Source organism: Acanthopagrus latus, chromosome 5 (assembly GCF_904848185.1).
Source record: "Acanthopagrus latus isolate v.2019 chromosome 5, fAcaLat1.1, whole genome shotgun sequence".
Classification (NCBI taxonomy): domain Eukaryota; kingdom Metazoa; phylum Chordata; class Actinopteri; order Spariformes; family Sparidae; genus Acanthopagrus; species Acanthopagrus latus.
In genome coordinates, this window is record NC_051043.1 from 28,619,824 (window position 1) to 28,631,989 (window position 12,166).

At 45.1% G+C, this 12,166-nt stretch overlaps 1 protein-coding gene across 2 annotated transcripts; it reads right to left on the reverse strand.

Moving 5' to 3' along the window:
- Window positions 1-599: 599 nt before the first annotated feature.
- On the reverse strand, window positions 600-12,082 carry rab35b (RAB35, member RAS oncogene family b). 2 transcript variants are annotated; one of them, XM_037098722.1, is made up of 6 exons: window positions 11,583-12,069; window positions 8,993-9,043; window positions 8,771-8,894; window positions 4,633-4,757; window positions 4,328-4,452; window positions 600-3,150 (listed from the first exon to the last, which is right to left on the reverse strand). In XM_037098722.1, the coding sequence occupies exons 1-6, from the start codon at window positions 11,632-11,634 to the stop codon at window positions 3,022-3,024; spliced, it is 606 nt and encodes a 201-aa protein (XP_036954617.1). In that variant the 5' UTR covers window positions 11,635-12,069; the 3' UTR covers window positions 600-3,021. The 2 variants fall into 2 exon arrangements, with proteins under 2 accessions (XP_036954617.1, XP_036954618.1); XM_037098723.1 differs by lacking the exon at window positions 4,328-4,452 and having other exon boundaries at window positions 3,044-3,150; window positions 11,583-12,082.
- Window positions 12,083-12,166: the final 84 nt, after the last annotated feature.

The following is a 12,166-nucleotide window of genomic DNA, read 5'->3' on the forward strand; positions in this document are numbered from 1 at the left end:
CAAAGACCCAGCAAAGGTTTTATTAGGTGGAATTTAAATGGATCAAGACAAAGAAAGATTATTTAATAGGTTTGGGTGATGGGTGAAGATATTTAAAGGGGCTCTGTGGAACCAAAAGCCGGTCATCAGTTTATGTTAGCCGACTCCTTTTTGGACCGAGCCTCGAGTCGAGAGACGAGGAAGGTCTAGTTTTTCACGTCACGTTAAAATCTGCTCATATATGGCCAATTAAAAAAGGTATTTTCAATGACTGAATAAACAAGCTGTTCAAAGCTAGAAAGGTGGCAGGGTCCGCCACATATAAACAAAGTAACACAGTATGAAATGATGATGTTCTTTAAGGTCAGTTTATCAGTCATGAAAACAAAGAGAGTTTAAGATTCTTTAGAGATAAAACAAAAATCAGTCAATGACGATCTTTCTCTTCTGATTAAAATTGCTTCTCCAAAACTACAAAGTGCACCTTTAATCACCTCGACCTGCAGATCAATATACGTTTCCGACAAGACAATAACTGACTATGGCAAGCAACAGCTTAAAACCACACGTCTCTGACTGTCAAGTGTTTTTTTGGTAGACAAAACAAAAGACACAGTTGCTTCTCAAAGAGCGACACACACTTCCTCCCATTCAATTTTATTCACAGAAAAAAAAAGCAAAAAAAAAAAAATAAAAAGACACAGGTTTTCAAATGAAGTTAAGCAACTGACAAATGAGATCAGTCATTGTGTCAAATATTTATTCCTTTAAAACGTTTATTACTGATTAAATTCATGTCGGGAAAAATGAATAGTACATCTCTTTTTCTCCAGTGTACAGCAAACCACAGCTGACGAGTGTGTTTCAACCTTAGCACACGGGGCATGTTAAACACATGCACAGTTTGGTGTGCTAATTATGTGTGTATGTTCTATATTGAATATAAACACACAAATATATTTATATATACATACACGTAATGAATAGAAATCATAAAGTGTGAGATTTGATTCCGTTCCTAGGCCCTGGAGGTCGCAGTGACCTCTCATCGTGTATCAGGATCCCAACCCGGCTGCCAGAGTCTGCCCAGAGGATGAAAACTAAACGTTTCCAACAGAAGCGTAGCCAGCAGCTACAGCTCTCTCCATTCACTACTCTCCCAATTCAAAAATAAAGAAACATATGTCAGTAACAGCCACTGTGCGATGCTTCGGACTCTGTGACAAACCCTGGACATGGAGCGGGAGAAGGCGCTCAGGCCCCAACACACTGAGATCCAGAGCTGCAGTCCATCCCCGTTTGTTCTTAACGTTAACAGTCCCACTGTCCGCCACACTCTCACCATGGATGCCGAAAACACTGTGCGGTAACACTTCAGTTGAACAGGTAAGCACGGGGCGTCGTGACAGACGAGAGCCAAAAAAACCCCAAAAAAAACAAAACATGACATCAGATTTGAACAGAGGTCGACCGTTTAGATATTCTGCAAGCTGAGAAAAATACAGTGAATCCTCGACAGTCTAAATGCACGTCAGGCATCACCTTTAACAAACCCCTTCAAACAAAGTGTTACATGCTCAAAAACCACAGTCTGCTACCGACTGGAGGTCACCGCGTCGACTACGAGGAGCAGGCTTCCAAGGTAAGAGCCTCCACGCGCCTCTCAATGGCCCCCAACGCAGGAAGTGAGTCCGTCATGGCGGTGAGAGGAGCTGATATGTGGGCGTTTGGGAGGGGAGAAAAAAGGCCAGTGGCTGCAGAGATACAGAGAGGGAATAAAGATGGGGGAGGGAGGGCAGCCCTGAGCGCTTCCTGAGGACTCAACAAGGTCCCGTCAGACCCCGATTCACCCCGACTCTTGGTCAACCAGGGGCCAATATGGCAACAGTCCAATGAGAGGCGCCACTGAGCTCCTAATATTTTTTTCTCTATAATATTGGCAGTATTCATTGTTTTAAAAAAAAAAAAAAAAAAGGAAACGATGGAGGAAAAGGTTTAAAAGCAAACTCTGAAAGCGTCGTAAGACTGCAGTGAACAGTGCTTTCAGAGCTCCAGGAGTGGTTAGACTGCTCTGCTGCACTTTTTTCATTTTTATTTTTTTGTTTGTTTTTTTTTTTTAAAAAAAAAGAAAAAACATAAAATCGTTTAACGTTGGCTCAGCACTACTGAAGGTTAGAGGGGAGACAGGTGGGAAGAGCTTGGCAAAAACACAGACAAAGAGAAACGAAACATGAGAAGTCACCAGTTCTGTCCATCGGATTAGTTTGCTAAAAGGTCATCTACCAATCATCATCATCATCATCATCATCATCATCTTCTGTGTGATTTTTTTTTCTCTCCCCCATCATGTCAAATAAAACAAAACCTAGCAGTTCATGATCTGTTGGCGTGAGCCGCGGTAACACAGGTGTCCGAAAGGCTGAAACTGGAGAAAGGTGGCGAGACCTCCGTTCTCATTCAGACGCCCGTTCAAATGAAGAAAAAAAACAAAAACAAAAACATCCCAACCAACCAAACACCCCCCCCCCCCAACCCTCCCCCCCAAAAATAAAACTAGAGCGAAACAAAGAAATCCAGAAAAAGGTGAGCCCTCCTTCTCCTCAGGCGCAGAGTCTGACTCGACTCCAAATGTCCCGTGTGCAGTGGAATGAGGAGGAGAGATGAGATACTGATGGAGGAATATTGGGATTACGTGGATATAAATCTGAGCATTATGGTGGTCAGTTGTCAGCTTGCAGATCCTTTAAGAAAGGAGGACCTCAGGTCAATAGTGCCCATCTGCTGAATTCCAAATAAAACTTGATCTGACGTCTAATAAAATCTGTACATTTCTTTTTTTTTAAGTCTTCATGATTAGTTTGTCCAAAGGGGACATTTATTTTCATTTATTTTATTCTTTTTTTTTTTTTTAAATCTTTCACCGTATATTTATTAAATCTTTATCATCTGCTCTTTAATTTAGATGCGCCGAGTCCCATCTTGTGTGTATGCGTGTGTGAAGAAAAAGACGCAGCCGGCCTTTAGTGGATGGCTTCGAGTTTGCTAGCAGCACTTTTTCTTTCGTTTACTGTTCCGGGTGAGTTTGACCACGTCGTTCTGTTGCTGCTGCTGCTGCTTGGCTAGCACCTCCTTCTTGGCTCTTAGCACTAGCTCCGTGATGCAGTTGAACATCTGCAGGAGAAGCACAAAACGATGACGTGTGGGTGAGTGCAGCAAACAGCGAGCCACATCAAACATGTCACAGAGATAGATAGATCAGGTGTTACGACTGCAGAGAACGACTCCTGCAGTGCTCGGAGATTTCTGTCCATTCAACATGAAGTTACCGCTAACAACTGATAACCTTTGTTGACTGTAAAGACTGTAAAACTTGCCCGGCTCTAACACCTACTGTAAGGTTTTTGTGAGAGTTATTGACACTTTCTTGGCCAAGAGCAGTGACTTGTGAAGTTACCACTTCCTGGCAACCACGGCATGACGACACGACAAAAAGATACTGTGGTTTAACGTGTTAGTACTGTTTATCCATCACATCTGCCAGCCGGGCTGTGCTCAGTTTGACTCGGGCCCACCACAGCTTGGCTACCTGCTTCAAGGTGTGTCTTTACCACTATCAAAGAGTCACAGCTAACAAAGTGGCTCTGCTAATATCAAAAGTGTTTCATTTTCTCTAACTTCTTCACTATAAAAGCCCCCCGTTATTTAGTCCTTTAAAAGCTTTTATTATGAAGCAGCATCACAGGAAACGTTGTCGTGTGAAAGCGAATCAGAGGAAACAGGAAAACATAGAAGATGTTTGAAAGTACTAACAAGACAAGATAAAACTAAAGAGATTCTGTTAAAGCTACAAAAATACTGAGAGCTGAACACAGTGACTTTTAAAAGGCGTATTTCTCTCAGGTTTCCTGCACAGACGTGTTTTGAGTATTAATTTGCAAGACGCATTTGTTTGAGGGGAGAGACGGGTTGCTTGTTACGAGTCGGCGAGGCTCGGTCTGACTCAGCGCAGGTGGAAAAACGCCATTAGTGAGCTTTAAAGGTTGCATTTACACAGAGGTAGACTAGCTGTTCACCTGCATGTCAAATCTTTATGACAAGCCTGAGTTGGGCTTGAAGAACTGTCACTGTGAAATGTTTTTTCCCCACAAAAAAATAATTTCTTTAAGGATTTGTTTGTACAAAGAAGATGCCTATTGAGCACACTGAGACAGCCAGATCAGCAGGTTTTGCAAAGCATTCAGAATCGCTGCCTGATTCAAACCTTCAGCTGATCTGCTCCACATACCAGGCATGTCCCAGAAACATCCCCACGCAAACAGTCTGAGGCCAGACACAACAGAACAGTTACCTCTTCAACGTTGATGTTCTCTTTTGCACTCGTCTCAAACAGGTTGATTCCCATCTGCTCTGCAAACTTCTGCGCGTCAGTCGTCTCGACCACCTTGGAGTTGGGGTCGTCGTTTTTGTTTCCCACTGAAAAAATGAACATTGCGAAAGGTGACTCAACGCGAGCGACTTGGAACAGAGCTTCGAGCAATTCTCCCACAAAACAGGTGTGCACTCGATTCAAGGGTAGAGTCTATTTTTAGATCAAGGATGCCAAGGTGACGACAATCCTGGACTCTTTCTGAACAATGAAAGGTGCAAACTCACCTAATATTCGGCACACGTCGTCACAGTTCTGGTTGATTTCATGTAGCCATCGTTTGACGTTGACGAAGGACTCGGCACTCGTGACGTCGTATACCACTATGACCCCATGCGTTCCCCTGTAGTATCTGAACATGCACAAGGGCGAGAGAGACACGGTCAGCTTCTGACATTCAGAAACTTGTTGATTCACAGAAATTATGACTTGATTTAAAAACATATTCTCATGCTGTGTCAGCTCAAAAGAACACAAAATCAGCATCAGCCACCAGTCAGATGCTGTCTTCCCTTCGATGGATCAATAATAGTAATAGTTGGCTAAAGTAACATAGACACAGTAGAAATGACAGGTTAAAAGTTGTGGGCAAACGATTAAATTATTAATGCCGCTCAGTGGTAGCAGCACAAATGGAAACTGACATGAAACCTAACCGCTGACAATTTAAATAAAATCTACTTTCAAATCAATTCAGATGAGCACTTTAGAAACACGACAGCTGGTTTCACTGACGGATCACTTCAGCTGAGAATATACAGTGTCTGATTAAAAGCTTGAAGAAACCACTGAGGTAGCTGGTGCTCACATCCAGCAGGGAGAGACAAACCTCAACTGAATGATTTTAAAAACTGTTGGAAGGAAAAACAAACCCTGAAAAATGATTCAAAATGAGCAATGACACGTTTACGTCTGTTTAGCTGGATGGGAATCATCTGCTCGTCTAACAACAACATAAGAAACACCTGCGCTGTCCATTCAAACAGCTTCTACAATAACGCAACGCTAAAATACATCAGTAACACAGTGTGAGTGCAGAAGTCACAGAGCAGAGCTCACAAAGCTGAGAGCAGCATCTGTCTCACACAGATGACTAAACCAGAATGTGACTGACAGTTTAACTGTAGACCTGCAGCCAGACTTCCAACAGGGCACCGGCCTCAGAGAGGGAGCATCCCCAGTGTAGCTCCACTCACCAAACAAACACAAAGACCCTTTTGTCAGCCGCACTGTGTGTGTGTGTGTGTGTGTGTGTGTGTGTGTGTGTGTGTGTGTGTGTGTGTGTGTGTGTGTGTGTGTGTGGCATGACAGTGTGGGGATACAGTGTTTTGCCTGAGCATGTCCCCGATGTTCAGCAGTAACAGGCCACCAGACAGCAGGGGTGGTTGGCTGTGTGTGTGTGTGTGTGTGTGCGTGTGTGTACGTGTGCATATTCAGTACACATTATTAGAAAACCATAAACTAACAGACACACAGCAGGCGTGTGGGGCCCGACCTGCACAAACAAGGTAATAAACTGTTTAGAAACTGAACTCTTCCCTCAGAAATCATCAGTCTGGCGTCTCAGTCGAGTGTTTCTGCAAATGAAACAAAAAAAAATAAAGCATGAACCCATTACTGCCTGTATTTTATGTCATTCTTGGACTTTGTGCCCGACTCCGATGGCAGCAGTGGGTCTGGCATACGGCTCTCGCCCCGGGCTTAGTGTGCCAGAGTGGACCGAGCCGATCCTTGGGCCCATGATGCATCTCAACAAATTCGTTTAGGACCTAATGAGGCACCACGCCACTCATACTCGAGCACAGTGAACAATCAGTCTAAATGGGCTGCCTGCTCGGCGGAGGGATTCCTGCAGAAGGACTGTCCGCCGTGCTTCTAAACTGGGGCCCTCAGACTCCTCTGGGACTGAAACGTCTGCACTGAAAAATATTTCAGGTTTTCTGGATATTTTAGGCGTTCTGATCTTCGTCACCGCAGCGGTGCTTCGTGTTACATAACAACAACCATCCGACATGCTCTCCTGACCTTCAGTGCAACACTCGCATGTCTTGGGCAGTGACAGTTTAATAAGCCTCTGTCTGCTTCTGTCAAAGTCAAAAAGGAGATGAGTGTGCAGAGATGACTGCAGTTTGAGCTGTAGGTCGCATCGATGTGGTTTCAGAGCAGCTCGGTCAGCGACCCCTCACACAGTGATAGCTGTGTAACTGCACAGTTACACACTACTCCTTTATTGATTTTAATCTGGATGTCAATTCTGCACCAAAGCCAGCGCATGTCATTTACATGGCAGTTAAATGGCAAGTTCATATTGCAGCAGGGTTTTAGCAAGGAGAACAAGGAATCATGGGACAGCCCACGGCAACAGGAGCGTCCGAATGCAGTTCAGTCGCTGAGGTGCAGTTTGTAGAGATACTGCAATAAAGCTGATAATTATTCAGATGTCAGAGCAACAGTGGATGATGGTGATGATGTAAAATGAAAATGGGTCGCTCGTACTGTCAAACACACAGAGAGTCACACAGCAGCTCCTCTCGGTTCTACAGCTGCGTGGCGTCTTTCAGCTCTTTGTTTTTGATTTTACAACCTGCAGCTTCACCGTTTTGATTCACTCTCACCAGCCTCAGTGTTGTTTTTCATGAGAAGCATGAAGAGGTTTTCAGCGATAAAGCTTTGGCTGCACCAAAAAAAAAAAGATTCCAATGCGTACGTTTTATTCTTTGAGAAAAAGGGAACCCAACAATAATCGAAAGAAAACTGCCGGCAACTTAAAAAATCAATTCATCCTTTCAGTCATTTTTTGAGCAGATCTGTCAAACATTTGCTGGTTCCAGCTTCTTAGATGTAAGAATTTGCTGCTTTTCTTTGTCATCTATGAGAGTAAAGGAAGAGTACTTGGGTTTGGGAATGTTTTGGCGACTGACTGATTTATTGACAACAAAAATATGTGTTAGTTGTGGCCCAGATAACCACGACTACTATCACAACTGTTGGCAGTCGCCATAGTAGTAGTAGTAGTAGTAGTAGTAGTGGTAGAGTGAAGACAACATGGTACAAGGTAATGTTGGAAAAGGTTTCCCCTGAAGAAAAGAAACATTTTTAATATTTGAAGATGACATTCATTTTGCATTAACTGCCTTCTCTCGGCCACAGATCCAGAAGCAGTCACCGCTGTGTCTTCCGATGGCCCATTCAATCCTCACACGAATGTTATGTAATCCAGTTATATTCTTTGGTGCCGTGCTGAGAGCTGCAGGCGTCACGGCAAATGATGCGGCCGGTTTTGAAAGCTTGGGAAAGTGTTTCCATTCAAGAGTCTTGAGCAGCTGTTTGCTTTGTGCTGAGGCCAAACTGAACACATCAAGCTCGCAGGCCTCGTGCTGGACACATGTTTGACATCTGTATTTCTATGGGTGGGAACCTCTGCGCTCGTTTTGCAACTTTATACAATATTAATTAGGGTTGATGGAGTCTGAATGGCAGCGTGAGAAAACCTGGTGAGTCTGAGTTCTGGGTTTAAAGGATAACGTCAGAGTTGTTTTGTCTATTTTCTTATTAACATCATCAACAATCCACACAAACGGACCAGAACCAACAATTATCCTTATCCTATGAACAAGTATTGGTTGTGCAGCCTGTGTACCATACAACTTAACCATCATTCAAAAAGTACTGAAAGAAATGTCACCCAATGCAGCGACAACTGCGTTCCAATATTCAGTCTATAACATGTGAAAAACGCTCATCACAATTTCAACATAGTGCAAATTTACATCTGCAAAACTTCAAAAAACCCAACTCTTCATTTACTGTCAAAAGTGACAAAAGAAAAGCACATAATCTTTACATTTAAGCAGCTGGAAACAGCAAATGTTTGACATTTTTGCTTGAAAAATAAAACGACTCATCGGTTATGAAAATACTCAGCTGTACCACGTCAGGCTGCGGCCAAACAGACAATACTCGGTGGTGTCGGTGTCAGTAAACAATCACGATGAAAGCTTGTGTTTTCACCTTGAAAGGTGTGGAGAGATGTCCTGCTCTTAGCGTGGACGCTGTGCAACACCAGACTGAACTGTGCGACACACATACTGAGCATACGAGGGTGAGGACGCCCAGCCCCTGCCATCATGCAGCGCTACAGTACGAGACCAGGAGCCTCCCTCTCACATCTGTAATTAGGATCTGTGGGGAATTCCATCCAGTTTCACAGAGCAGCACCGACTCATTCTAGTTGTCTACAAACTGCTTCCTCAAATAAATACCTAATCTGAGGACCACAAAGAGCTATTCTTGGTTTCAGATTCAGATGATGAAAAGAAAATGACAAGCTTCACCTGAAAAGCCCACGTATGTGGATCTACTTACGTGGAGGTGATGGTGCGGAAGCGCTCCTGCCCTGCTGTATCCCAGATCTGTAGCTTCACCTTCTCCCCGTTGATTTCCACCGTCCGGATCTTAAAGTCCACGCCGATCGTGGTGATATAGCTACCTGCAACACACGCATGCCAACACAGCATCGAGTTAGCGACGACACCAAAGCACGAAGTCTCGAAATGATGCTGCAGCAGCTGAGATGGAACCACATACCTGAAAATGTGTTGTCTGCAAATCGCAGGAGGAGACTGCTCTTCCCCACTCCTGAGGAGGAAACACAAGCACAGGATGAGGTTTAGAGTTCAACAGGTTTCAAACACGACAAAAACCGAGTGCATTCTTTGTGAGTAAATCCTGTCTGATGACAAAAATGTTGCCTTTTCTCTTCTCGTATGAAACACTAACACCACTGCAAACTACAACTGGGTACCAAAAACACATCTTTTTAATACCAGATTTCACGTTAGGAGTTCATCTCATCAGCCAATAAGCATGCAGCTGCTTGCTGTGCCAAGATAGAACACCACTGATGATTGGCTGTCTCGAGGCATGGAGGAAAAACACCAGGTAACACCAGGAGACGACGCTCACCACGTGTATGTGTAATGCAATCTTTAGTCAAAACGGACTTGATATCATTCAGGAACCGGTATTTTTTTTCTTAAGCCCAGCTGCAAACCTCCAACAAGATGTGGACCACGACAGTTGCTGTAGTCCATGTGTACCCAAAGATGTAGTTCTTCAGGACATACAGGCAAACGTGAACCTGTTGCACGGTGCACGGGGTGAATGATTTACGGTATGCAGGCCGCATCCAACACGTTCATGTAAAGCATTTAGGTGACATTACAGAGGCGTAATCAGTGCAACAGCAGAACAAACAGCAGCAGTTGCGAAGGCTTGCACCAAAGCCACAGAGGCAAGGCATCAAGAGAAACAAATATATCTGTCTGGAAACCTAAAATTATCACGCATAATAAATAGCTTTTAGGAAGGAGTAGCAGACACACGACTGATGACAGGAGAGGAGAAACCAGAGGGAGAAGAAAACTGAAAATGTATGAGAGGGATCAGTGTTGTGTCTTCAACATATCAGTGCTCAGGTTTCAGCTGGAGGTTAGGAAGTGACTCTGCCACCCAGCCTGGGGTGGGACCCAACCTGAAGCCTACCTATTGTGTTATTGTCATATCATGTTTGATTGGTCCCCCACATAAAAGCTCTCAGGTTCCTGTGAGCTCCACGCTACAGAGTTCAACAAACAATAACCAGAGCTTCAAAGCAGAAGAGTCATCTCGTACTTTTGAAGCTCTGAATATTCTGTGCCTTCCTGCCGCCTGGCTAAGAGGAAACTAACACCATCATTGTTAGAATTTAAATTTCTAAGGTGTCCATGATTAAATCATCTGTGACATTTTAACACTTTTTGTGGCCTGGAATTTGAGCTTGTGTCAAACCTCTCTTCGTGAGCAGACGCACCACTGTGACGGCTCATAAGTTATACAAGTGCGGCTATGTGATAGAACTCAGCCCCGGTGCAGCTTGGAGATCCAGCGTGTGGACGGTCTGTCAGCAGCAGATCTGACTGCATACAGCTGAGGAACGGGTGGGGGCGCAGAGGTCAGAGGCATCTTTCCCAAATAATCTCGGACAGTTGTGCTTCCAGGCGGCAGCTGAGGGGACACTGGCGTCTGTGTGTGAATGGCAGTGAAGGGCTTGCTGTGCGGCCTTGCCCTCAGCTGATGGGGTAGTGCCAGGATCTGAGCTGTCAATGAACCCAAAGATCATGGTCCACAAAGAAGTCCTGCAGGCTGAGGCTGTACTACTCCTGTTGAGGGTGGATCTGTATTATATCTATACTCTAATGGGCAGATGCAAGAAGAGCAAGCCCAGTTGATTGTACAGGAACTTGAATGATGCATCTACCTGTTACTGTGGCTGTGTTACGTCATTTGCTTCAGCATAATAAAGGAAGCTAAACAGACACAGTCAGAAGTGTCAGAGCCTCTTGATCTTGGCAGACAGACGCAGTTCATTTAGTGACACTACAGCTGATACTAACCACTGTGTCAGTCTCACTTCACTATACTTTGACTGACTGGATGCGAACCAGACTGCAGTGCAGCATTCCTCCACTACTACAGCAGCTAGCTAGCTAGCTTGCTAGTTCTATCATGCTAGCCAGCTAAATAACAAAATGCAATTCAGTAACTTCACCTGACTCAGCTGACCTCACACCGTGCAGCACACACACAGGACGCTATCTTTAGCTTGTGTAGACAGACCCTCCACTGCTACAAAACACTAGCTCCTCAGCTAACGCTGGCTAACAGCTAGCCACATAACCAAACTTCCAGCTAGCTAGCTAACACAGCTAAAGGAGAGGTACAAAATAGAGGCCAAATGAGAGAAACATGGGAGCCCCCCGTGCAGTTGTTTGGGGAACAGTGAGTGCTTTGTTATGAGGCTGAAACAAAAATGTCTCAGTAAGTAACGAGGACAAGCGCACAAAATCTTCCAGCGACGAGCCCTTTATAGATCTGGAGGCGATATCCGGCCTGATCGGCTGACATGCCCAGCCCGGACACACACAACCTCCGCCCTGTCACCGCCACAGAAATATGGCGGATGTGTACATTTCACCAATCGTTTTTGCATGAACGAAATAAAAGATAATATGTTGTAAACGCATCATGGAAGTATACTGCGTCTATACAGCTGCATCCCCCCCCGCCTCCCCACCATGAAAAAAAAAAAAACACGACAGGGCCCACTTCCCGTCCCGCATCCCCGGCGTCGGCTTACCGCTGTCACCGATGATGAGCAGCTTGAAGAGGTAATCGTAGTCCCTGGCCATGCCGGTAGCTGGTGGCTCACCCCCGCCTTGTGCCGCTTCTTTGCTCGGTCTTCTGGTCCGACCCCCTCGGTTTGTTTAAAAAAAAAAAAAAAACCCACAATCACCGGTATGAAGGAATACGACCACTACAGATGCTACAAACTGTTAGCCCCCCCGAGCCGGCGGCGTTTTTCTCGGGGTTTCGCGGCGTCAGCAAACCTCTCCCTCCGCTGCAAACAGCCGGAAACTCCGCTTCCTTCTCTGGTGGAGCTGCACCCAACTCTGACCCGGCTCCACTGCGCAGGCTCCTCCGCCGAGCGGCCGTCCCATCCCACTGATGAGCACCAGAGCGGCGGTCATGCTGCCAGAAGGGGCTGGAGACTCGAGGCGAGCCGCTGTTTGACAACTTGAACCGGCAGCATCCTCCACATTTGTAAAAATCAAACATTAACGGCCGTTATCACCCTGCTACGGAAGCCCCGAGGGACAAGACAGCAATGTTTTTATTCTGGTGAGCGATTTTATTTCCTCTCCTGTTTCAATGACTTGTGAG

Excerpts from the sequence above, each read along its gene's own strand:
- rab35b (XM_037098722.1), bottom strand. The coding sequence starts at position 11,634 with ATGGCCAGGGACTACGATTACCTCTTCAAGCTGCTCATCATCGGTGAC. Across the intron at positions 4,453-4,632 it reads CGACGTGTGCCGAATATTAG|TGGGAAACAAAAACGACGAC; the intron begins GTGAGTTTGCAC and ends TCATTTTTTCAG. Across the intron at positions 3,151-4,327 it reads AGAACATCAACGTTGAAGAG|ATGTTCAACTGCATCACGGA; the intron begins GTAACTGTTCTG and ends CTTCTCCTGCAG.